Here is a 27,949-nt window from a genome sequence, read left to right on the forward strand (position 1 = left end):
GAATTATTTGTTTGGCCAGAAAATAAATGTACGAGGATGTATACTAATTTATCAGCCAATCAGAAGGACAGCCGTAAGCAAACTTTTGAATATTTATGAGGCTACATAATGATCTGAGCCAATTTCCGGTGAAAATTACTGAAGCATTTCATTATTAATAATTACCTTTAGCAGGAAGGATCTCTGGGTGTTGAGAAAAATTGAGAATAAATTTCATATAAAATTAATTTAAAAGTAGTATATTAACATAGAATGGCTACTGGTAAACCGTCTTATGATTCGTTAGGTATTGACATCAATGAAGAAGGTAGCAATGGAATTTCAGGTATTTAGAATTACACGCTAAATAAACTGCTTCTATCAAAAAGGCCTACTCTAGCTACTATCTAGGCTGGTAGGTAGAGTACAGTAGGGTGTGAGGAGAGAAATATCATGGGTGTGATAGAGCCTTTGGCAATATTTATTACCCTACCATTAGTTTAGGCCTAACTAAGCTTTTTGTGTACTGTTTGTGAAATATCACTGAAACTATATAAATTGACAATATGTTATATTAAACAGTATTTATCTGCGTTATTCTTTTCATCATTGAATATAAATAAATTTAATCTAAACAAAATTTAATTAGAATTATAAAATAAATGTAGGCTGGGGGTAATTGTAAATGACCCCAAAAGTAATTTATATAATAACATTATTATTTAATAATGCTGGTTTACATTTTGTTTTATCGTCTTCCGCCAGGAGGTAAATCAAAATCAGGTAAGAAATCAGACTTATTGTAATTATTCATTATTTTAAACATTGGTGTATTTTTGGTAGAATGTTAAGTTGTTTGTAGTGACATTGTTGTTTGTTTACTATGTTTACTTGCTTATGTTTTTAACTGTATTACCTTCTTTTTACTAATTTGGGTTTATTTATAGTTTTATTTTTAGTTTTATGTTATTAAATTCTAATCAGTCATCTTTCCTAATAATAATATCAGATATTCTTGAACTGGCACTGGTTTGCAGAATAAAAATAATGAATCATAAAGTTTTTTAGAGATTGTCCAGTTTTTTTATTTTTAATTAATCAATTTTTTAATCAATTTTTATTAAGAGCATTGATTGAGTTTTTTCCAATCTTCTCCCAAACATTTAGTTTACAAATAATATTTGAATGCTTATTAATTGCTTATAGTTGCACCTCATACTTTGTAGATGAAAAATAATTAATTATCCTCTCGATTTGACATCTCTCTGCTTTTGTGTTAATAACATTTAGAAATAAGCTATAATTGATATGATTTTTTAATACTACTGTAATTATTCCATTTTTTATCTACCTTTCGTTTTTTATAAAAAGAATTTATTTTTTTTATTTTGTAATCTACATAATTCAGTTTGTTTATAGCCTTTAAAATAAAAATTATGTAAAACCTTCGTTTATTTAGATGACAAAATTTCGTTTTTGTAAAAGCTAAAACGGAGTACTTACTCTGACGTTTCGATCTCTATCAGAGATCATTCTCAAATGACTGCGGAATGTTAATGCAGCTTGGTCATGTTTGACGTCATCTGTTGATGACGTCGTACGCCTCCGGTTGTAGATTGGAGGTTGTGCGGGGCTCGGCCAGGTGATGTGTCTATCAAATCATTGTACAAATGCGAGAGTTCGTGGGCTCCAGTGTCCCGGTTCATGGTCTTCTCTTTATTTCTCCTTATATGTAATGATTCTCTAATCTGTCTGTCTTTGCGTTTAGGCTCTTTGGTTAAGATGGTAGCCTCCCAGTTCGGTACGTGATTGTGTTTTATGACATGTTCTGTAATGGCAGATTTGTGTATGATCGATGATGTGGATGTTTTGGAAGCCCTAGTCATTACTCCCCCCGTGTTTGTTGTAACATCTTTTTTGTGATCATTAATTCGTGTTTGTAATGCCCTCCCTGTTTCCCCAATGTAAACTTGTGGACAGTTGTGGCAGGTGACTTCGTAGATTACTCCACATGTATCCATCTTCTCGATTTTATCTTTTGGGTGGACGAGGCTATTCTTGATTTTATTTTGTGGTAGGAAATAGGTTCCGACTTTGTGATAGGAGAGAGTGCGTCGTATTCTTTCTGCCATTCCTTTTACATAGGGGATTCCTATGCTACCTCTCATCTTGATCTTTTCCTTCTGTGGTTCGTGTCCTTTGTTCTTTTTTCTTTTTCGGTTTTCCATAACTCTCTGGAAGGACCACTCTGGATACTGGCAGTTATGTAACGCTTTCTTGATGTTATCCATCTCAACTTTCCTCAAATCCATATCTCCCACTACCTTCTCAGCTCTGTCCACAAGCGTGTTTATAAGCCCCAGTTTGTGTTCGAGAGGATGATGTGAGTTGAAATGTAAATATTGGTCTGTGTGGGTGGGCTTCCGATAGACTGAGGTGGTAACTGTTCCGTTGTCATTGAGTGTGATGAGCATGTCTAGGAAAGGTATTGTGTTGTTTGTCATGGATTCTGTGGTGAATTTGATGTTGTCCGTTATATCGATGTTGTTAAGATGTGTGTTAAATGTATTTACTGTACCTGTGGGGATGATAGCTAATACATCGTCAACGTATCGTTTCCAATACACAGGCTTGATGTTGGTGGGTGCCGTGTTTATGGCTTGATGTTCGAGCCACTCTAGATACAAATTCGCCAATATAGGACTTATTGGGCTTCCCATAGCAATGCCTTGTATTTGCCTATAAATGTTACCATTGAACGAGAAATAGGTTTTGTTCACAATTAAACCGAGGAGCTCCATTATGTCTGTCACGTGTAGTTTAGTTCTATCCGGAAGTGTCGGATCTGTTGTTAGGCGATTTTCGACAACTTTGAGGGCCTCTTCTACTGGTGGTTTTGTAAACATTATTATTGTGATAATTACAATACAACACTTAGACTACAACTAGATCAATACTTGCCAATAGCAGCTGTTTTCATTTAATATAATGGCTTTTGAAGTAGTGTGGCTAATACCGGAGTATTTTCAATGCATGTTTTATCTTTCTCTAAGATTCCGTTCTGTTAAAATTAAAAAAAATACTAATCATAATTAGTAATACTTAAGGATAAAAAGCCATTTTACACAGACAAGCGGTAAACAGTAAGCGCAAAGCAAAAATATAGAATCTATGTTAATACAGTACCTTAAATTTAGACAAAACATGAAAACTCACTCAGATTAGATACAGATTCTATGTGGGACAAGTTGTTAACCTTTTCTGCGTCCGTTATGACCTCTTGTCTGTGTAAATTGGCCTTTAAATGTTTTATTTTTGAACACGTATTTTACTTGCTATGTTTTTCTTTATTCAGTGTAGATGTAGATCTCTCTCTCTCTCTGTCTCTCTTTATGTTTTAATTCTATTTCAATCTTATTTCCTATTATTTTCTCTATTTTGATCATTCCTGTGGATGTACCATTTTCAGGTGTTAATTTTTGTAAATGCTTTCTATGAATTTAAACAGAAACTACAGTAACATAACATATAGTACTAATCTAATTTAAGTGGAGCTGTAGCTTGTAGTGGAGCTGCAGCTTGTAGTGGAGCTATAGCTTTGTGGTTAACATGCTTGCCTTCCAATCCAAAGTTCCAGGGTTCAAATTAGTTTATAAGCACGATAAATCATAAAATAGTTTATCCATCCTGTAATTGGTGAGTTACTCGCTGTTGGATGCGTATGACAAGTCTTTCGGGAGAGTTTTTCAGAATATTGAGAGAGAATTGACTGTACTAAAGTAAGTTACTTTAATTATGGTTGAAATTTTCTGTTTATTTTTATTCAGACAAGCAGTTGTTGATAACGGATAGAAACACTAAAGCATTCCATGAGTCTGTACCGTTACAGGACACTCATGCGTACCAACATGAAGAAATATGTGGCTATGACGGACTCAAAGTTATCGTCCTGTCATCGGTTATCTTTGGGTTGGCCATTACTATCGCCATGGTGATTACTATAGTGTCAGGAATGGAACAGGTACAGTGCTTATATTTTTACTACAGTGCTGAAATTATTAATATTTAGTAACAACTTTGTTGTTGGTGTGTTTGGCAAATTAATATAAATAAAAAGCTTTGGTTTACAAAAATAATCTCAAAAGAAAGCCCACCCAAGAGTCCTGAAACAATGTAGTTATTTATTATTTTTAGTCGCATTTAACAGTACCACTAATAGAATGGATTAAAAATATATAAAACAATATAACATTTTTTTAAATAAAAGAGTATATGAAAATACACCTAAATTATATAAAAATAACGCCTTTATTCATATTGTTTGGTAAAAAAAGATTTTTAGTGAACTCAATATGCAAATACACAATAAATACAGTCATGTAATAATAATGACAATGTGTTAACAAAATTACTGGTAGATGAACAAAGTTACTGGTAATACAGGATTAAGTCTAACCTTTGACCTATACAGTTTCACTTATTCATGTATTCCATTCCATATTGCAATATAATGTATTAAAAAAAAGGATATTCATGAGCTCTATCAATTTGTGGTGGAGTTGTAGCTTGGTGGTTAACAGCACTTTGCCTTCCACAGTCCAGGGTTCAATCCTGATTAACTGCCAGGGTTGTAACTCACATCTCTACTCCACTCCCTAAATCAAATCAAACTCAATCAAATGAGACAATTATAGTTTATGCATGATATCATTTATCTGTCCTATGATGGTTACTTTGTGAAAAAAATGTTTTAAAAAATCCAATGTATATTTTGATAGATTACACCTAAAGGAGCAGTTTCTACGGGATCTCAGCAGTGTTCTGATATTGGTGGAGACATTCTGAAAAACCAAGGCTCTGCAGTTGATGCGGCTATTGCTACTATGTTCTGTATTGGGGTGGTACACAGTCAATCTGGTGGAATTGGGGGGTAAGACTAACATTTGGTACCATGTTCTGTATTGAGGTGGTACACAGTCAATCTGGTGGAATTGGGGGGTAAGACTAACATTTGGTACCATGTTCTGTATTGGGGTGGTACACAGTCAATCTGGTGGAATTGGGGGGTAAGACTAACATTTGGTACCATGTTCTGTATTGGGGTGGTACACAGTCAATCTGGTGGAATTGGGGGGTAAGACTAACATTTGGTACCATGTTCTGTATTGGGGTGGTACACAGTCAATCTGGTGGAATTGGGGGGTAAGACTAACATTTGGTACCATGTTCTGTATTGGAGTGGTACACAGTCAATCTGGTGGAATTGGGGGGTAAGACTAACATTTGGTACCATGTTCTGTATTGGAGTGGTACACAGTCAATCTGGTGGAATTGGGGGGTAAGACTAACATTTGGTACTATGTTCTGTATTGAGGTGGTACACAGTCAATCTGGTGGAATTGGGGGGTAAGACTAACATTTGGTACCATGTTCTGTATTGGGGTGGTACACAGTCAATCTGGTGGAATTGGGGGGTAAGACTAACATTTGCTACTATGTTCTGTATTGGGGTGGTACACAGTCAATCTGGTGGAATTGGGGGGTAAGACTAACATTTGGTACCATGTTCTGTATTGGGGTGGTACACAGTCAATCTGGTGGAATTGGGGGGTAAGACTAACATTTGGTACCATGTTCTGTATTGGGGTGGTACACAGTCAATCTGGTGGAATTGGGGGGTAAGACTAACATTTGGTACTATGTTCTGTATTGGGGTGGTACACAGTCAATCTGGTGGAATTGGGGGGTAAGACTAACATTTGGTACCATGTTCTGTATTGGAGTGGTACACAGTCAATCTGGTGGAATTGGGGGGTAAGACTAACATTTGGTACTATGTTCTGTATTGGGGTGGTACACAGTCAATCTGGTGGAATTGGGGGGTAAGACTAACATTTGGTACCATGTTCTGTATTGGGGTGGTACACAGTCAATCTGGTGGAATTGGGGGGTAAGACTAACATTTGGTACCATGTTCTGTATTGGAGTGGTACACAGTCAATCTGGTGGAATTGGGGGGTAAGACTAACATTTGGTACCATGTTCTGTATTGGGGTGGTACACAGTCAATCTGGTGGAATTGGGGGGTAAGACTAACATTTGGTACTATGTTCTGTATTGGGGTGGTACACAGTCAATCTGGTGGAATTGGGGGGTAAGACTAACATTTGGTACCATGTTCTGTATTGGAGTGGTACACAGTCAATCTGGTGGAATTGGGGGGTAAGACTAACATTTGGTACTATGTTCTGTATTGGGGTGGTACACAGTCAATCTGGTGGAATTGGGGGGTAAGACTAACATTTGGTACCATGTTCTGTATTGGGGTGGTACACAGTCAATCTGGTGGAATTGGGGGGTAAGACTAACATTTGGTACCATGTTCTGTATTGGGGTGGTACACAGTCAATCTGGTGGAATTGGGGGGTAAGACTAACATTTGGTACTATGTTCTGTATTGGGGTGGTACACAGTCAATCTGGTGGAATTGGGGGGTAAGACTAACATTTGGTACCATGTTCTGTATTGGGGTGGTACACAGTCAATCTGGTGGAATTGGGGGGTAAGACTAACATTTGGTACCATGTTCTGTATTGGGGTGGTACACAGTCAATCTGGTGGAATTGGGGGGTAAGACTAACATTTGGTACTATGTTCTGTATTGAGGTGGTACACAGTCAATCTGGTGGAATTGGGGGGTAAGACTAACATTTGGTACCATGTTCTGTATTGGAGTGGTACACAGTCAATCTGGTGGAATTGGGGGGTAAGACTAACATTTGGTACTATGTTCTGTATTGGGGTGGTACACAGTCAATCTGGTGGAATTGGGGGGTAAGACTAACATTTGGTACTATGTTCTGTATTGGAGTGGTACACAGTCAATCTGGTGGAATTGGGGGGTAAGACTAACATTTGGTACCATGTTCTGTATTGGGGTGGTACACAGTCAATCTGGTGGAATTGGGGGGTAAGACTAACATTTGGTACCATGTTCTGTATTGGAGTGGTACACAGTCAATCTGGTGGAATTGGGGGGTAAGACTAACATTTGGTACCATGTTCTGTATTGGAGTGGTACACAGTCAATCTGGTGGAATTGGGGGGTAAGACTAACATTTGGTACCATGTTCTGTATTGGGGTGGTACACAGTCAATCTGGTGGAATTGGGGGGTAAGACTAACATTTGGTACTATGTTCTGTATTGGAGTGGTACACAGTCAATCTGGTGGAATTGGGGGGTAAGACTAACATTTGGTACCATGTTCTGTATTGGGGTGGTACACAGTCAATCTGGTGGAATTGGGGGGTAAGACTAACATTTGGTACCATGTTCTGTATTGGAGTGGTACACAGTCAATCTGGTGGAATTGGGGGGTAAGACTAACATTTGGTACCATGTTCTGTATTGGAGTGGTACACAGTCAATCTGGTGGAATTGGGGGGTAAGACTAACATTTGGTACCATGTTCTGTATTGGGGTGGTACACAGTCAATCTGGTGGAATTGGGGGGTAAGACTAACATTTGGTACTATGTTCTGTATTGGAGTGGTACACAGTCAATCTGGTGGAATTGGGGGGTAAGACTAACATTTGGTACTATGTTCTGTATTGGAGTGGTACACAGTCAATCTGGTGGAATTGGGGGGTAAGACTAACATTTGGTACCATGTTCTGTATTGGAGTGGTACACAGTCAATCTGGTGGAATTGGGGGGTAAGACTAACATTTGGTACTATGTTCTGTATTGGAGTGGTACACAGTCAATCTGGTGGAATTGGGGGGTAAGACTAACATTTGGTACTATGTTCTGTATTGGGGTGGTACACAGTCAATCTGGTGGAATTGGGGGGTAAGACTAACATTTGGTACTATGTTCTGTATTGGAGTGGTACACAGTCAATCTGGTGGAATTGGGGGGTAAGACTAACATTTGGTACCATGTTCTGTATTGGAGTGGTACACAGTCAATCTGGTGGAATTGGGGGGTAAGACTAACATTTGGTACTATGTTCTGTATTGGGGTGGTACACAGTCAATCTGGTGGAATTGGGGGGTAAGACTAACATTTGGTACCATGTTCTGTATTGGGGTGGTACACAGTCAATCTGGTGGAATTGGGGGGTAAGACTAACATTTGGTACCATGTTCTGTATTGGAGTGGTACACAGTCAATCTGGTGGAATTGGGGGGTAAGACTAACATTTGGTACCATGTTCTGTATTGGAGTGGTACACAGTCAATCTGGTGGAATTGGGGGGTAAGACTAACATTTGGTACCATGTTCTGTATTGGAGTGGTACACAGTCAATCTGGTGGAATTGGGGGGTAAGACTAACATTTGGTACCATGTTCTGTATTGGGGTGGTACACAGTCAATCTGGTGGAATTGGGGGGTAAGACTAACATTTGGTACCATGTTCTGTATTGGGGTGGTACACAGTCAATCTGGTGGAATTGGGGGGTAAGACTAACATTTGGTACTATGTTCTGTATTGAGGTGGTACACAGTCAATCTGGTGGAATTGGGGGGTAAGACTAACATTTGGTACCATGTTCTGTATTGGGGTGGTACACAGTCAATCTGGTGGAATTGGGGGGTAAGACTAACATTTGGTACTATGTTCTGTATTGAGGTGGTACACAGTCAATCTGGTGGAATTGGGGGGTAAGACTAACATTTGGTACCATGTTCTGTATTGGGGTGGTACACAGTCAATCTGGTGGAATTGGGGGGTAAGACTAACATTTGGTACTATGTTCTGTATTGGGGTGGTACACAGTCAATCTGGTGGAATTGGGGGGTAAGACTAACATTTGGTACCATGTTCTGTATTGGGGTGGTACACAGTCAATCTGGTGGAATTGGGGGGTAAGACTAACATTTGGTACCATGTTCTGTATTGGGGTGGTACACAGTCAATCTGGTGGAATTGGGGGGTAAGACTAACATTTGGTACTATGTTCTGTATTGGAGTGGTACACAGTCAATCTGGTGGAATTGGGGGGTAAGACTAACATTTGGTACCATGTTCTGTATTGGGGTGGTACACAGTCAATCTGGTGGAATTGGGGGGTAAGACTAACATTTGGTACTATGTTCTGTATTGGGGTGGTACACAGTCAATCTGGTGGAATTGGGGGGTAAGACTAACATTTGGTACCATGTTCTGTATTGGGGTGGTACACAGTCAATCTGGTGGAATTGGGGGGTAAGACTAACATTTGGTACTATGTTCTGTATTGGGGTGGTACACAGTCAATCTGGTGGAATTGGGGGGTAAGACTAACATTTGGTACCATGTTCTGTATTGGGGTGGTACACAGTCAATCTGGTGGAATTGGGGGGTAAGACTAACATTTGGTACTATGTTCTGTATTGGAGTGGTACACAGTCAATCTGGTGGAATTGGGGGGTAAGACTAACATTTGGTACCATGTTCTGTATTGGGGTGGTACACAGTCAATCTGGTGGAATTGGGGGGTAAGACTAACATTTGGTACCATGTTCTGTATTGGGGTGGTACACAGTCAATCTGGTGGAATTGGGGGGTAAGACTAACATTTGGTACCATGTTCTGTATTGGAGTGGTACACAGTCAATCTGGTGGAATTGGGGGGTAAGACTAACATTTGGTACCATGTTCTGTATTGGAGTGGTACACAGTCAATCTGGTGGAATTGGGGGGTAAGACTAACATTTGGTACCATGTTCTGTATTGGAGTGGTACACAGTCAATCTGGTGGAATTGGGGGGTAAGACTAACATTTGGTACTATGTTCTGTATTGGGGTGGTACACAGTCAATCTGGTGGAATTGGGGGGTAAGACTAACATTTGGTACTATGTTCTGTATTGGAGTGGTACACAGTCAATCTGGTGGAATTGGGGGGTAAGACTAACATTTGGTACCATGTTCTGTATTGGAGTGGTACACAGTCAATCTGGTGGAATTGGGGGGTAAGACTAACATTTGGTACTATGTTCTGTATTGGAGTGGTACACAGTCAATCTGGTGGAATTGGGGGGTAAGACTAACATTTGGTACTATGTTCTGTATTGGGGTGGTACACAGTCAATCTGGTGGAATTGGGGGGTAAGACTAACATTTGGTACTATGTTCTGTATTGGGGTGGTACACAGTCAATCTGGTGGAATTGGGGGGTAAGACTAACATTTGGTACCATGTTCTGTATTGGGGTGGTACACAGTCAATCTGGTGGAATTGGGGGGTAAGACTAACATTTGGTACCATGTTCTGTATTGGGGTGGTACACAGTCAATCTGGTGGAATTGGGGGGTAAGACTAACATTTGGTACTATGTTCTGTATTGGAGTGGTACACAGTCAATCTGGTGGAATTGGGGGGTAAGACTAACATTTGGTACCATGTTCTGTATTGGGGTGGTACACAGTCAATCTGGTGGAATTGGGGGGTAAGACTAACATTTGGTACCATGTTCTGTATTGGGGTGGTACACAGTCAATCTGGTGGAATTGGGGGGTAAGACTAACATTTGGTACTATGTTCTGTATTGGGGTGGTACACAGTCAATCTGGTGGAATTGGGGGGTAAGACTAACATTTGGTACCATGTTCTGTATTGGGGTGGTACACAGTCAATCTGGTGGAATTGGGGGGTAAGACTAACATTTGGTAATGTGTTCTAGATTTGGTGGGGTAGTGCATACTTAGTTACTGTAGTACTACAGTATATAGGAAGTATGGGTTGTAAAATAAAAACAAATAATATATTATGTAATACTAACAAATCTAGATTGTTTTACCTCATCCCACCACTCCCCCCACCCTTTTTTTAAAAAGAAATTAAACTTAATTAGTGTAAAAATGAATGAAAAAACCTGATTTTCTTTATTTCATTGGTATTTTGTGAATAATATTATTATGTATGCTATCTAGTGGTGGTTTTATGATAGTGTATGAATCCAACAGCGAAAGCAGTACTGTGTTTGATTTCCAAGCTACGGCACCTTTAGATGCTACAGAGGATATGTTTACTAGTGATGCAGACTTAGCAAAATATGTAAGTATCTCTACTTACTGACTTTGTGTTTTATATCCAACCTTTAATTCTATGCATCATTGATTTGTGTGAAAATAATGTGACTTAAAAATTAATGGCATTCTAAATAAAAACTTTAATTTTAAAGAGTGCAAAAATTTAGGACAGCAAACATAAACCAGTTTTAATGATCTACAGTATAGATTTAAAAGAAATAAATTCACTAAGGCATGATAACCTTGTATTCAAGTACACAAAACTTTAATACATTAATATGTGGATTATGGTACAATATCACTAATGTAAAATGTTAAATCAAATAACTTACACTAGCAGGAGTTCACTTTAATATACCGAAAACCTCAAAAAGAAGCCCACCGTCCCAAGAGTCCTAACAAAAGAAGAAGACCATGGGCTTCTTTTGGAGGTTTCGATAGTCCGTTTGTTCAGACATTCTAGCGATGTTTTTTAAATTTAACATATTTTGGTTAAATAAAAACAATTTAGAAAGTAAATAATTTAAGTACAAAGCAAACAAGAAATAATAATAATAGCCCTTTCTGAAGAATAATTTTGCCATGTTCCTTAATTGTTATAAATAACAAACACTCACTTTGTTGTTATCAGGGTGCACAAGCAGTAGCAGTTCCAGGAGAACTCCTTGGTATGCAGGTGGCCCATGATGCTTATGGAAAGTAAGTCAGTACTCCAAAATCAAATGTATTAATGCGTTCATTTAACTCTTTTATAATTGATTTAAAATAAATAAATATGTAAAAATATGTGCTTAGATTAATTTGAAAACTGACCTTAAGCAAGATCATTGACAAAGTTAAGCCAATTTTTTTTTGATAAATCTCTCACTTTTTTGGAACTTTGACCTTAAAGAAAATGTTGGTATCCAGTTGAACTGTAAATTATTATTATTGCACTGTAAATTATTATTAATATTTCACTGTAAATTATTTATAGGAAAAAATGGTCTGAACTTGTTAGTCCAGCATCCAAGTTGGCAAGAGAAGGCTTCACAGTTTCTTCAACTCTAGGTAAGTACCAACCAAAATAACACAAACAACAACTATAAGATGTGAGCTGGACTACATTTGTAATATTAGTGAGTGAAAGCTAACATATTCACCTTTAACTTACTATTTAATTAACAAGGTTAGAGTTAAACTACACTATGTTATAACATAGTTTGCTAGCTCGCTCTTATATAGCGCTTATTGGACAAAGCCACTTTACATCATTACCCCAGTCAAACCCGTATAGAACTCTCATTATGTTGCAGCTAGTAATCAGTGAAACACTGTTCAACTAACTACATAGTTAGTGATGTCACTAATGATACAAAGTCCATAATACTATTTCTCCGTGTTCTCTAGCTAATGCAATCAATGCAACCAATGCAGAACAGATGTCTGTAAAATGGAGAACCATTTACACTCCAAATGGAACACCATTAAAATCTGGGGAGACACTGGTGTTGTCAAGTCTTGCAGACACTCTTGATAAGATTGGAGACGTCGGTCCTGAAGCGTATTTTAGGAATGAGTTCATGACAGAGGTCATTAATGCGGTGAGTGTCTTAGCAAGAAGAATAAGATTAGACAAATCAAGTCTTTCAAATAAAATTCTGAGCATGATTCTTTTATTCATACTCACTTAACATGTGGAGTAGAACGCCTAAATATAACAATACCCTACTATACCATTAGTAAGATGAACTCGTCGTTCAAAGTAGCAGGCGCTAAAATATGGAATAACCTACCAACTGAAATTAAATATTCCCCAACAATTGCTTCATTCAAAGCTTGATATCAATCTCAATGCAGCACAGGTTTTTCTTTTACCTGATTGTGTAATCCTGTATAAAAATGTTGTTAAATAAATAAATTAAATAAACAATAATTGTTTTATAATAATTTCAGCTGGCTGATGAAGGCCTCATAAAAACTGATGATTTCGATAAATACAACGTCTTTCAAGCATCTCCACTTTCAGTTGATTACGGCAGTAAGTTTATTATGAATGTTACACATCATTTTTTAAGTCAAGTGACTGAGTACTGCAGGCCCCAGCCATAATATCGGCACAGGTTTAAAGACATTAATCTGAGTGTGGCTTAAGTGTACTTAAGTGAACCTAGTGCATTTATTTTAGTTAAGTGACTGAGCAATGCAAACCACAGCCTTAATATTGGCACAGGTTTAAGGATCTTCATCGCCATAACATCAGTCAGGGTTTGAGGCTCACTCACTCCATGGTCTTAGACTACCCAGTATAAAGATAAAAAATAACATACTTTTCTTCTTGGTTCTAATTTCCTTTTGTAGATTACTCCATCTTTAGTCCGCCAGCTCCAAGTGGTGGTCCTGGTCTTCTCTCTATCTTGAATATTCTGAATGATTATGACTTTTCTACATCCACTGACGAGGCACTTAGGTATCATTATACAATTGAGGTAAGTTATAAACAAATTATCAGACTGCCAAAAACGATAATAAAATGGTGAATTTGTGACATCTTATTGTAGTGGCAATATAAATTGCCCTATATACTAATCCAAAGGCAAATTAAAAAAAAAATGACAATGCTGTGGGTATCAGTGGCTGTATCTCGCTAAAATAAGCAAAAAGCCCCCAAAAAGCTAAATCAAAAAAAGTAAAACAGCCAGAAAAATTAACAGAGCTTTCAGGCAACACTCGCTCTATGATTATTGTGTATATTTATAGGCTATCAAGTTTGCAAAGGCACAGATGTTACATTTAGGAGACCCATCATTTGTGGATTCTGTGGACAATTATACAGACATTATGTTAAGGTATGTACAAACTACAGACAGACCAGGGAACGTACTTGTAGTATATTTGTGATCAAGGATTGTATACTGTCCACTAAAACTTAGTTCCCACTTGAATGCAACACATCTATGTAGGCGCAACACAAGTGAGTTGACCAATCACAACGGTGGGCTTACATCCTTCCATTGCGGTGTCCCCGGGTTGGCTGTCAGTAGTGTTAAGGTATATTTCCCCTCGTTTATTTCATGGTAAAGAAGTGTACCCTGAATATGGGTCTCTCGGTAGTCATGGCTGAGTACACCAAACTTGTGATGTACGAGTAGTTTCATATAACTGGAAGTCCACCTATAGTATCACATGCCCAAAGTTGGTAATTTGTTTGACAATTATCATCACATTTGCATTCTAATTAAACTAACAAAAATAAAAACAAATATTCATGTATTTTTAGCGATTCAACAGCAGAAGGTATTCGTGAACAAATAAGTACAAACAGCACACATGATATAGAATTCTATACTGATTTTGCAAATAGTTTGTCAGCTAGTGGAACGTCACATATCTCAGTATTAGATGAGAGTAACAACGATCTTGTGTCAATTACACAGTAAGTGTTTACCAAAAATATTATATTATTATATCACTTTCACCTGGAGTTTACACACACCAGGGTACACATCATACAAAGCACACAAATGTTGATGCCCTAGAAAAACATGTTCTTTTTTATTCTTTTTTTTTTTGCGTTTTTCTTTTGGAAAACAATTTGGTAACCAAAACATTTTGATTGTTTCTTCCCCGTATGCCCCACCTACTGAATATTCAGGCAGTTATGGTAGCCTTCAGCCTAAAGTTATTTTTTCTCTACCGATTTCCAACACTACTCATCATCATGTTATCCAGGCATTGACTACGGATCTATTCACATTAATTACATTTGTGTTAAGCTCTGTCTATACACTATCAAACTTTATGTGACATAAAAATTTGATGTGCCCATATATGGACATCATTGGGCACAACACTTTGATAATTTAGACTAGGCTTTACTTCAGAATTAGAAAGTAATATTAATAAAAATAATTGTTGATTTTTTCAGCTCATTAAATTATGACTTTGGGTCAGGCATAATAACAGAAGGTGGTGTTATACTGAACAATATAATGGATCAGTTTTATTGGCAAGGAAAGTCTGCTACAGAACTTCTAGAATCAACTGTAAGCATCTTACTATTGTACTGGCCACCCGTCTTTATAAAAGTGTGGGGTGTTCTTTCCTTAGTCTAAGGGGTCATTATTTATCACCTGGACCATAACATGGCAAAACCTCTACAAATGAGGAGGAGCAATTTTAACACCATACCCAACCACTATTCAGGGCACACCCCTATTAAGGGGAAACTTTGTGGGGTCCCTAAGTAGTCACCTTAATTGATGTTCTATTGTATTACGCAAATATATTTTTTTCGTAGACTAATAATATAGAAAGTGGTAAGCGCCCTCAGACTTTTCAAGCACCGTCCGTCGTGTGGGACCTGAATGACAAGTGCGAACCACACATGGCTATTGGTGGCAAGTCTGGTAGTAATACTATAGACGCAATCGCTCAAGTTATAATCTCGTTTCTGTCGTTGGAAAAAGATTTAACAGATGCAATCAATGAACGAAATCATGTGTATCATTCGTTGGAACCAAACACTGTTGTTGCTGAGTGTAAGTACAATATGTTCTGAAATTAAATAGACAGAAGAGTGGCCAAATAAACATGGTGTTGTGTTTCCAAAAGGAAATAAAGAATGGGAGAATTTCTCAATGTTTCAGTTGTTATGCTACAAATGTTTTTTAGTGTTTTTCGTTTTAGTCTTTTTGTAGTCAAGTTAAACAATTATATGACAAACCTAAGTATGTAAAGTACAGTAGAATCTATGGGCCCTTTATTAGGGTATACTTTCCTGTGAAACGAGAGGTAATATATGTCTTAATTCTATGGCTTACTCTAATAAGGATACACCTTTGAGTCCCAATAAAGTATCTTTAATAGGGCTAGTTGTAGTGTTTATTTATTTAGTTATGTATTCAAAAGGATAGCTCCACGGTATTTTGATTAAATTATTGTTGTACTGCAATCAGTATTAAAACCCTTTTCTATAGACAATATCTTAATAGTTCATACTTAATCCCAGATTTTAAAAATATAATGTAGTTTTTAAATCAATTTTTTTTTTTGAAAATCAATAATTTAATTTTTGTATTTAGCTGATGTTCCTGCGGACGTGATTAGTGAGTTAAGAGATAAAGGTCATATCGTAGAAGAAAGTACATCCGACAGTCTCAGCGCTGTTTTCGCAGTCTACGAGAGTTATGATACAGTGTACTGCTCTGCTGATTCACGTGAGGAAGATTCCGGGGTATCAGAATTTTAATAATTGGTACATGCTAACTTTCCACCTGAAACTTAAGCCTGGTCTACACTTTACCAAATGTTGGTTCCCAAACTAATGTTTGTCATCGTATGCTAGGCTTTAGTTCAGTTAGGTGGAAATCAGCGCAATAGATAATTGTAGTAGACTAATGTAGAGGACAAATTATATGTTTCTAATGAATTGTATATTTATTTGTATTGGACCATGGTATTTTATCTTATTTAAAAGTAACAAATGTAGTACGGTGTTAATAAAGCTTGGTTCCCACTAGGATGCAGCAAACGGGTGTAAACACAAGTTGGCTAATGACTAGCACAAACGGGTGTAAACACCATGTTGGCTAATGACTAGCAGACAGTTCAAATAATCCATCGCTTGTGATTGGTCAATTACTTGTGTTGCACTTTGTGATTGGTCAACTACTTGTGTTGCACTTTGTGATTGGTCAATTACTTGTGTTGTACTTTGTGATTAATCAACTACTTGTGTTGCACTTTGTGATTGGTCAACTACTTGTGTTGTACTTTGTGATTGGTCTTTGCTTTGCATTCTAGTGTGAACCAACCTTTCTGCTGAATATGAATAATTTTAATTAGTATATTGTTGTAAGTTAAGTATAAGTTTGTTTTGTTTTAGGACATTAGGTATCTGGGTAAACCTTTCTGTATTTGTAATTTACTGTATTTTAGTATGTGGTGAAACTATTGTATTTAATGAATATTAATAATAAATAACTTATAAATATATTACAGAACATTAGCAATTCATTATTCCACGAATAATTAATATATATATAGAAATATATTTATTAATTTATTTTACCATTGCAATACTATTTATAAAGGCTGTTTTAAAGAAAATGTATTCAAGTTTTATGATTACAAGGACCTCATTGCATACCTTGTTTTTTCAAATATTTGTGTGTTTTATTGATTAATTTAACGGTGTAAAGGGTATAGTTATCTACCCCTAATCTAGGTAGTGTTTTCCAAAAGTATGACATGTACTTCTTTCTGGCTGTTCTCCCAATTTTCAGTGCTTTTTTTCCACATATGACAGTATCATAGGAATATTCCATAATACAGTATCTTATATGTATCACATGTTTTGCCTGTATCATGTTAGGTTATGTTAAAGGCTACGTTATGGTCTATGATACTAGGATTAGGATGTGAAACACATGTGATGTTGTATTATGGAATGTTCCTATGATGTTGGAGAAATCCAGATACCGAAAATTGGGTAGTCTGTTAACTTACCATTTGTATTTGTTTTTGCTTATCTCATTTGTATCCACCACTGATGATAGCCATATTGGCATTGTTACCAGTAATTTTCCTTTGTAATTATTATAATATTTTTATAAAATTTCAAAAGTGACACAACACACAACTATTTATAAAAAAAAACCCATTTGAACTAGTTCAATGACTTATTTATATCCTTCTGACCTATTTTTCAATACATTACATTTCAAAGAATTAACGTCGTTGTAATCAATTTTCAAAACAAGATATTCATAATATTCAATTATACTAATTTTACAATATTGTTATATAATATTTTTATTATTTTAATCAATTGTTTTTATTGCGAGGTTGTCTTTCATCTTTAAGTGCAATATAAAAACAGAACGCATTCCTTAAATCGATCTATTAATGTTCAAAACGTTTTTAACGATATATTGGAGAATGCATTATGTCAAAATAACATGGACAATAATGAGGACTCCTACTTATATCTTATAAAATTCGATTAGATCATGGAACTATAGTTCCATGATTAGATCATAGTCAATAGTGACTATGATTAGATCATTCAATTTAATATTTATTTATAAAGCTTTGTTTTCCACCTACGACCGGCGGCGCCCAAAGCAACGATGTACGCGCAACGTAATGTTGTTCGCGCAACGCACATAATTTGACCAACCAATCACAAGCGATAGTTTCTTCAGAATGATTGGTTAAATTCTGCGTTGTATGTCAAGCTTTTATAGCTCTGAGTTCGCAAAAGTTATGTAATACTATCTCACGCAATCAAGTTCGATAAAATGTATATTATGTGCAGTATGTTTATGTTTTATATTATTTAATAAACACAGTATATAAATAAAACATCCTTACCACAACCATTTGTTGCCTTTTTATTTCATAAATAATTAATACATTCAATTTATATTACACTAATTACACGATCTATATGAGAGGCACGATATACATATTGGATGATAGATTGTTACTTATTTTGATATGTATTGATTCTCAATGCTTGACATAAGAGCCTCCTCTGAGCTGTTGTATGATAGTCTGCTTGTAGGTTGTTGTTGTCTGCAAGAGAGACGAAAATAAAATGTATATATAGTTATATAAAGCTTAGTTACCGCTGCAATCCATCACGCGCAATGCAAGTGATTTGGCCAATCACAAGCGAAATTCAAACAAGCATTCGCTTCAAGATTATTTGAACTGTCGCTTGTCATTGGTCAACTCGTTATGCCCTATACGGCGATTCCCATTAATATTGGTAAAAGATAAATAATATTTTTGACACACAATACATAGCGTTCTATACGTAAAGTAGGCCTATTGTAATTGAAAAATCGAAAAACATAAAAGAGCTCCGAAACTTGGAGCAAGTCTAGTGTGAACGAAGCATAATAACGAAAACAAGTAAAATCTAATAAAAATTTCAAAGTTTATTCTCGTGAGCGTAATTATATCAACACGAATCCCATACACTTACATTGCAGATGATGATAGTTCTAGTGATTTGTGGCTGCTTAGACGACGATTGATTGATATTGAAGATGAGTTATTGTCAAACTGGGGGGAGAGAGAGAGAGATGGTAGTTTGAAAAACGTTTATTAATCAATTTGAAATATTAATATCGGAAATGAAGAATATCATTCATCAAGAAATTATAAATCTCGTATCATCATCATTTTTATCAAGAAACCTCGAATATCTCATCATTTTCATCAAGAAATTACGAATATCTCATCATCATTTTCATCAAGAGAGGACGAATATCTCATCATCATTTTCATCAAGAAATTACGAATATCTCATCATCATTTTTATCAAGACATTACGAATATCTCATCATCATTTTCATCAAGAGAGGACGAATAGAATATCACCATTCGCAAGAGATGACGAATGATATCGTCATCATAAAGATATTACGAATATTTCATCATCATCATCGTCAAGAAAATCGCCGTCATCATAATTTATATAGCAAGACAAGATAAAATTTTGATTTCGTTTAAAAGCAAAATAACCACTGCGCATAAAATAGAATAAGCTGTACAAATAGTTATCACAGATAATTGAACACAAACACAAGAAAACAATGAACATTAGTCAGAGATACATCCTGAAGTTAGAAGACACAAAAGTATGTTAAACTTGGTTTCCACTAGGACGCAACGCAATTGTTGACCAATCAAAAATGCGACAGTTCGGAAAATCAATCGCGTGTGATTGGTCAAATTGCTTACGTTTTGTTTACGTCATTCAGTTGCGTCTGTACAGAGTGGATACCAAGCTTTAGTGAGGAAAATAATTTGTGATCAAAAGATCTAGTGTGCTAGAAAAGACTTTACATTATTTCAGTGGGTGGTGGTATAATACGATAATACATGTTAGTCGCAAAAAATAACTGATAATGTACAGAATCTCTAAATCACCTCTGTTTCAATTTGCTGCGCCATTTGTTACCATGGCGACGTCTACGATAGATCATAAAAAATATATTAACATTTAAAAGGAGCATCTTGGCTCTTTTACAACTACGTGTTTCTAGGTAACAAAAGAGTATTGGAAATTGGTATTTTTGTTGGGTAATGATTGAACAGGTTCCAGGTAGTATCTTAATATTAATAACATACGGTATATTACAGTAGGCTTATAAGTAGGCTTACATTTCGTACCTAATTAGTTCTCAATCTTCAATATTGATAACACATGAGAGAGACGCGTAAAGTTGATAACATTTTATTTACGCGCACATCACAAATTTGATGTGTCTGTATGCCTACTTTAATTGATAAATTAAATATTTGTTTTTCTTGGTTATGTTAGTATAAGTGTTACTAATAATAAACTTTTATAACTGGACTCTAACCTTTTTGTAAACATTTGCTTCTTTAAATTTCCTAGTATCAAATCCAGACATATCCTCCTAAATTGAAAGAAACGATGAGTTTTAAAGCTCTGTCTAATGTGATGTGCCCATATATATGGACATGATGATGTCCTATCACTACCATATTTGGGCACATCACACTTTTTTGTCAAACTAGTTTGATAGTTTAGAAAGAGCTTAATATTGAGGACGCAACGCAATGACCTAAGTACAACGCTAGTAATTTGACCGTCACAAGCGATGGATTTTATTCGAACTGTCGCATGTCATTGGTCCAACTCGCTTGCGTTGCGCTTACGTCCTTGCGTTGCGTCCTATTGGTAAGTTAAGAATATAATACCGTGTGGGGTTGGGCGAATCATATATTGATTGAGTAAGTGTCTATATGTTTTTTGATAAAGGTCGAAAGTAAATAGCGGTGCTGGTTGTAAAACACTGGAGGTGCTGGTTACTTATTGACCAACACCGTCATTACATGTTCACGTAGATAAAAGAAGCAACCATGTCGAAAATTCTACTATAGGCCTAGGCCTACTGTTTAGTTACTGCAATAACTGCTAACAATATTGAAGCCCTTTATATTGCAGTGATTGGCTGCATCAAACTTAAAGTATTCGTTACTGTAGTAAAAATGTAGTAGAATAGTTTTGACATGAACAACAATGCATGCACGTACGGGATACTAAACAAACGCAATAAATTACATATTGAAATATTAAGCCTACACTAGCCTAGGCCTACTTAAGTCAGTACTAGGCCTAGGTCTAACACATTGAACCACAAACACATTGACCATATAAAATCATGCACAATTGTCCATGGTTAAACCTACCAGTTGTGATGTATTTTGCTGTACGTCCTCCTCCTCCTCGCTAGCCATTGAATGTATCCAGGGTGATACATCAACATCTTCCTCCTCACATGCAATCATCAATGCTTTCATTTTTTCTAAAATCCTCTTCTGTCTTGCATTTAATTCCCTTTCTAAAAGTTCTTCAGGCATCTTCCATGCATTTCCCTTCCCAAGTTCTTGTTTCTTTGGCCGTATTGGAATATTTCCCCCTTGGTATTCCAGTGGTTCCGGCACTCTTGCGTTCGTTTTTACGTCTTGTGGTATTCCTAAAAGTTCATCTAATTCATCCGTTAGTTTGGTCATTTCACTTCCATCATCCCAATCATCATAGTCAACAGTAGCTGGTTTAGTAGAATTGTTAGGCCTATGCGTAATTGTTTCGGTATTTCCGTAACGTGTAGGTGCCTCAAACCGATTAGGCCTATCTACAGCAGAAGACGTCATCGTAGAGTTTTTATTATTAGATTCTTGTTTTGAAACTTGTTGTATTGTCACTGCTTTGCTGGGGCTAGATCCCATTCTACATCTTAACAAAATATTTATGTACAAATATTATGTACTAAGCAAATAAAAATCTTTAGATATTAGGCTGTGATTGTTTATAGTATCCAAAACAGATCAAATATTTCTCCAGTGATACGACGACGAATGATCGAAACTCCACCATCAACCTAGATTGTTGATAATAAGAACGGTCGCTAAGAACAAAGTGTTCCAACATTCGAATCATCTACGCAGTAGAACAATACAATTGTTCACACGCGTAGGCGATATTATTTCTTTGTAGGAGGCGTTTTCTATAAAATGATGTTATGATTTAAAACAAGTTTGTCAAACAGAATAATTTATATTCTGCTACTTTAATTAACAATAGATTAGTTTTATTTATAGCAATTTCTCCACGATAAAATGGTCGTTAATATACGCTTCGTTTTTTATAGGATTCGATTTTTCCCCATTTCAAAAGTCGACGTCTCAGCCCGCGTAGGCAAACGTACGTAGCAACGCGCTCCATCGCGTTGGTATTTTGGCATAAAAGGAAACAAAAACGAACTCTCTTAAATTTTAACTGACTAGAAGTTAGGGAGGTCAGTATGCAAAAAAGGTAAAAACAAAAATTATTATAGCGTCACTACCTTAGTTTACAATACAATTAGTGGTCATAAGAAATTATATTGATTGTTATTTTATAGTAAGTAATAAAATAATATTAAAATAATATATTTAGATAGGTAGTTTACCTAGCAACGCCGACATACATCGGCTCGTCGCGAGCGAGTCATCATAGTTACCATACACTAAATTTGTAGCATTCTTAATTTGCTAGGCCTGTTCTACTGGTCTAACCTAGGCCTAGGGCCTATGCCTACAGTGCTAACTCTGTTTGGGATTAGACTAGTATCCCACTTCTGACCTGGTTATTTTAGCCTATATTAATTATGTTTAATAATAACATCAAATTAGTTGGAGTCTAGGCCTATATGACAAGGAAACAGCGTCGACTTGTTTGTTGGATAAACACATACAATGTCATTTCGTTTTGAGACACTACCCTGGCTTAGGCTACTCAATACTGGTTTAAGTCTATGCGCAACCAACCAACCGGCCACCAAGTACGTGTGTCAAATATGGAAGAGGCTTCTCCCTAGGCCTAGCGAATAACTTCAGCTCATTATTACAAATCTGTATATTCCTGCATATCGTGACGTTTAAACACATTAACATTCTTAAGATGTGTATGGAGTTCCTTCTCAAAATATTACATATTACTCACTTTTTTCCCTTTGTATCCTCGTTGAAGTGTAAACGTTTTGCAGCAACAAAAGCGGCAGACTATAAATCTAAAAAAAAGCCTGCAATGATCTGATTGGTCAATAGTCGTGAGAACGCCAGCGGAATTGGTGGCGTTTGTCTTGTGGGCATGCGCATATCCATTACTGCATTTAAAGAAAGAATATTAAACGTCATGTATAGTTTTAATATGATTTTATTAAGCAGTTTTTGAAAGGGATTTCTAGGGGCGTACGCGTTATATTATTAATAATAATCTTCGAGATTCATGAACAACATTTTATTTTGAAACAAATTGTAATGTTTGTCTAAATATAATTTATATTTCAATTTCAACAACAAAACTATTAAAAGATCAAGATGATATGAATACAACAAAATATATAATAACTGTATCTGATTAGATTAACACTGTATCAATAGAAAAGAAATATTGCAAAGAAAAATGTATATATTTAAATATAATCATATTTTTTTAAACATTTATTTAAACAAAATAGTATAATTGTGCATTAGGTTAATAAGTTAAACTTATAATAATAATAATTATAATAATAATAAGTTTAACTTAAGTTAAACTGTTTAGTATAACACTGTAAATATACTTTACAAAATAAATATTTCAAACGAAAATATATAATTTCTTTCTTTTTACATTGAACTATTTACACAATGGTTGTATAACTTCATAAACATGAACTATATTTGGAACATCATCTTCAAACACATCAATGTCAAAACATTCAAAACATTAATGCTTTACAGCTGTAAAGTAAACAATTAACTAATGTAAAAATTGATCTTATTATGGTAACAGATTTCAGTTTTTCAATAAAAAAAAAGAAATGAATTAGCACTATTAATTCAGAATATTATTCAGTAGTCCTGTAGGAATATATATAAATACCTCTTTACAAAATACATTCCTTTATTAGCATCTAATAATACCTCACAAGTAATCTGTGTATTAGCCAATAGACACCAAAAGGATCCAATTTAACTATTATAAAGGGCAAAAATTTAAAGACAAAAGGATCTCCTGTAGGCACATGCAGTATCCCAGTGCCTTCAGGATACCCCAGTACAGGATTAGAAAGAAGATACTTAATAGACGGAGTTAAAGAATTGCACATGACCACTTGGTATGGGCACTAGGTAAGCTCTTGTTCTGTTGGACTAGACGCCCTTCAGATTGACGGTCCGAGTCTACAAAAGAAGAAAAAAATTGTATTTTTTAAAAAATCACAAAAAAAATTGTACATGTTGGTTTTATTTGAAGCCACACAAACCCCTCCCCCCAACTTTGGACACCCTCCCCCCACCTTTGGACACCCTCCTAACTAAGAGACACCCCTAAAGCTTGGTTCCAACCTGGACGCAATTGTGTCTACGTCCTTGTGTTGCATGTGTAGTGATAGGTGTTCTACTATATTTTAATTATTTGTTTAATCTACTTACTCTCGCTGTGCTCGTTTTGTACTGCTGTCTGGTTCTCATTCTTGATCAAGGAGGTGCCATCATCAGCAATGGCTTCCTGAAGACAATCCTTGTCATCATATGAAATGTTCTCCCATTCATCATCATCATCTTCAACCAACGAATGAACGTATTCAATATTTTCCAATGCTGGTTTCTCCATTTCCAATTTAGGTTTTTCCATTTCCAATGCAGGTTTTTCCATTTCTGGTGCAGGTTTTTCCATTTGTGATGCTGGTTTTTCCATTTGTGATGTAGGTTTGTTCATTTCCGATGCAGATTTTTCCATTTCTGATGCAGGTTTTTCCATTTCTGATGCAGGTTTCTCCATTTCTGATGCAGGTTTCTCCATTTCTGATGCAGTTTTCTCCATTTCTAATTCTGTTTTGTCGGTTTCTGATGCAGGTTTCTCCAAATTCTCAATATTACAGGCCATTTTGTTGTCAGTGATGACTTGATGACAATCAGCTGAAGAAAAATGTTGTTTTTTTATTTTCAGTTGACTTTCAACATCATCTGGTAAATTGAAACACAGGTTTTCAATAACACATTCCAGAGGTTCATAGGTTGAGAGTACACATGACTCGGCGTCATGAACGTCACTGTTCACATTTTCAAATATTTCACCCAGATTATGTGATGGTTCTTCAAGATCCTGTACGTCCTGTTGCAGATCACTATTGTACTTATGCAGGTCCGTATCTTTGGTAAAATTATCGGGCACAAGATCACTATTAGTAGCTCCAAAATAATCAACAAGATCATTCTGCAGGGCATGGCACTCCCATAAGTCAACCTCATTTTGGTAGGTCAAGGAGTCGGTTTGAACTCGCAGAGACCAGTTTTCATCATACAGAACCCCAGATTCGGCAAAATTATCTGTTAATGGAAGGTCTTCTCTAATTTGGACACTTGCCGAACTGCTTACACCCATTTCAGACTCCCCTATCACTGCTAACAGATCATCACATACACCTAAATAATCTTTGAAATATTGAGATTTTCCCGTTTCTTCTGGAGAGGAAAACATCATGTTTGCTGTTTTAAAGTCATCATCATCATCTTCCTCAACATCATGATGTGATCCTGTATCCGATGTAAGACTGGCTACCTCATATGATTCACCTGAGCAGGAATCTTCTTGACTCGCTGAGTTGTCATGGAGACTGTTAGATTCTGGACGTAAATTCTGTGTATTTGAACTTGTACTGGATCTTCTGCTACTGTCACTGGAGGTGCTAGATTTATCTGAGAACAAACTTGATCCAATTTCACCAGGTGAGAGTGAGCTATCCGATATATCGTCGTTGTCATCGGTTTGATCGGTTTCTCCTTCTTCTGGTTCATAAGCTTGCAAAGAAACTGGGATGTATCCATCTGATGAACGAGTAACCTGTCTTGGTCCTGTTGGGCTGCAGAGGAACATTTCATTTTCAATTAAGTATTGAATCTCTTCCAAAGACCATTCAAATGCCTCCTCTTGCTCAAACTTGTTGCAACTCGCATTTTGCGAGAGATCATCAGCAGCAGCACCACCGTCACTATCTTCATTGTCTCCAAATTGACTTGATGTCTGAAGCTCACTAAGACTTGAGTCTGATGTTGTCTGATGCTCACTTTTTGAGTTTGGTGTTTGTCTTTCACTAAGGCTTAAGTTAGATGTTTGATGATTGCTGCTAGGACTTGAGCTTGCCATTTGGAGACTTGAATCTGAAGTGTGACTCGCACTAAGACTTGACATTTGGGGCTTACTGAGACTTGACGATGCAGAACACTCATTTGAGCTTGAGGTCTGACACATGTTTGAGCTTGAAGTAGTGCGACGGGTCAATGATGTCTCACATGCAGGTTCTTCGTCCTCTAGATTTTCTATGGCGATGTCATCTTCTAGTGCTGGCACAAGGTAAATCTTGGAATTGCTGTTCCTTGAATGGAATAGCAGGTCATTATCATCGCTACTGATGTCTTCATAGAGACAAGAACTTGGTACAACATCATTTTCTTTGTTATCAGACTTTACAAAGCTCTCATCGCAAGTGCTGCAGATTTCATTCGAGGATTTTGAACTATCCACATCATTGTGGATTTCAAAGCTTTCGCAAGGCATGTTGATGTGACCCAAAGATGGAACTGAGGTGGTTACTTCTGGAATTGACATATCCTCCAACAGGGAGAGGTTTGAGGAACCGACCGAGACTTCTGGAGTATTGGTGTAAGTAATTGGAGTGTCCCAGAGCGGCAGGTTGGTATATGTAACAGCATCTTGTTTCTTGTTGTCGTTTACTGCGTTGAATTGCCAACTGGATCTGTAGATTGGCGTCGATTGAGACACTTGGACAAATTTATCAAAAAGTGGAGATCTACGTTTAGTGGAACTTCTTCTTGATCGTAGCAGCAGTGAAGGTGAATTTGGTGATAGAGTCTGCAGTGGTGTTCGTTTAATAAACGATTCAGAAACAACATCTATATAAAAAAAGAACATAATAAAAGAATTTAATAACCCTTTAATTTAGATAGAAAATATTATTATTTTCTGGCTGTAAACTAACCATTTGTATTCAACAAACTTGTCATCTTAGATTGTGGTTCAAAGGTATCAGGATACGACATCTTTTTTATGTAATCTCCTGATGTGGAGATCTTCTGTTGGTAAAAAAAAAATAAAAGAAAAATAATCAATATAAATAGCCCTACGAACATGAATTGCAATTTTATATACAATTACAGTTTTTCTTTTATTTAAAAACACAAGCTGACAAACAGTGTATCAATCAATATAATATGTAAACTATCTATGAACAAATATCCCTGTACTACTCCTAGCTAGGGGCTTACTTACTGGTCGGTATTTCTTTTTTGAAAATACAGAATAAAAATTAAAGTTAAACAATTAAAAAAAAGAAAACCATATTTTATTAAGTAAGAGAGAGGCTGAGTTGAATATGATAATATGATAATTCCTTCCAAGATTCATTTAGAGTGAGTAGTCTAGGCCTAGCCCTGTCTTAGGTAGGATTACCCGGCTAGGTCAAACCCCCCAGGTACGTCCCAGGACAGGGAGACGTAGTAAGTAGGCCTATAGCCTAGGCCTAGGCCGCCCTACCTAATGACTTTTTGGCTAGGAATAAGACTATTATGAGAGGTATTAAAACTATTAATTACGGTTTTACTGAATCAAATTTATGTTAACTAAAACATTGATTATTTAAGTTATTATTTACCTCTAAAATTCAAAGAGAAAACAGAGTCATTCTTTCTGCCTTATTCTTAGGCTAGGCTAGGCTATGCATACGCACAACAACCACAGTTCACACGCAAAAAACTGCCGATCATCAAAATCAATTTTACCGCCGCTGATAGAGAGGGCGCTATTTAAATAAGTGTGGCCTCTCTTCTGCTGCATTCTTGTGTGGTTTTTACTAATAAGAGTGACAATTGTTCTTTAG

General features: G+C 36.3%; 3 protein-coding genes across 5 annotated transcripts; 1 reads left to right on the top strand and 2 right to left on the bottom strand.

The window, feature by feature from the left end:
* The first annotated feature begins 180 nt into the window (after positions 1–180).
* LOC144839423 (glutathione hydrolase 1 proenzyme-like) lies at positions 181–18,342 on the top strand. 2 transcript variants are annotated; one of them, XM_078694771.1, is made up of 15 exons: positions 181–325; positions 745–762; positions 3,807–4,000; positions 4,758–4,909; positions 10,902–11,025; positions 11,632–11,699; positions 11,977–12,050; positions 12,390–12,583; positions 12,936–13,020; positions 13,341–13,468; positions 13,740–13,828; positions 14,260–14,415; positions 14,908–15,025; positions 15,280–15,520; positions 16,064–18,342. In XM_078694771.1, exons 1-15 carry the CDS (start codon positions 253–255, stop codon positions 16,228–16,230), a joined length of 1,881 nt encoding a protein of 626 aa, XP_078550897.1. In that variant the 5' UTR covers positions 181–252; the 3' UTR covers positions 16,231–18,342. The 2 variants fall into 2 exon arrangements, with proteins under 2 accessions (XP_078550897.1, XP_078550898.1); XM_078694772.1 differs by lacking the exon at positions 745–762.
* A 31-nt stretch (positions 18,343–18,373) lies between these two features.
* LOC144839433 (uncharacterized) lies at positions 18,374–21,909 on the bottom strand. Of its 2 annotated transcripts, XM_078694786.1 has the most exons (4): positions 21,216–21,909; positions 20,363–20,419; positions 18,976–19,055; positions 18,374–18,560 (listed from the first exon to the last, which is right to left on the bottom strand). In XM_078694786.1, the coding sequence occupies exons 1-4, from the start codon at positions 21,753–21,755 to the stop codon at positions 18,473–18,475; spliced, it is 765 nt and encodes a 254-aa protein (XP_078550912.1). In that variant the 5' UTR covers positions 21,756–21,909; the 3' UTR covers positions 18,374–18,472. The 2 variants fall into 2 exon arrangements, with proteins under 2 accessions (XP_078550912.1, XP_078550913.1); XM_078694787.1 differs by lacking the exon at positions 20,363–20,419.
* A 1,378-nt stretch (positions 21,910–23,287) lies between these two features.
* On the bottom strand, positions 23,288–27,811 carry LOC144840495 (uncharacterized). Its single transcript, XM_078696311.1, has 4 exons — positions 27,725–27,811; positions 27,053–27,146; positions 24,486–26,966; positions 23,288–24,233 (listed from the first exon to the last, which is right to left on the bottom strand). Exons 2-4 carry the CDS (start codon positions 27,111–27,113, stop codon positions 24,145–24,147), a joined length of 2,631 nt encoding a protein of 876 aa, XP_078552437.1. The 5' UTR covers positions 27,114–27,146; positions 27,725–27,811; the 3' UTR covers positions 23,288–24,144.
* Positions 27,812–27,949: the final 138 nt, after the last annotated feature.

Source organism: Antedon bifida, chromosome 4, assembly GCF_963402885.1.
Source record: "Antedon bifida chromosome 4, ecAntBifi1.1, whole genome shotgun sequence".
NCBI lineage: Eukaryota > Metazoa > Echinodermata > Crinoidea > Comatulida > Antedonidae > Antedon > Antedon bifida.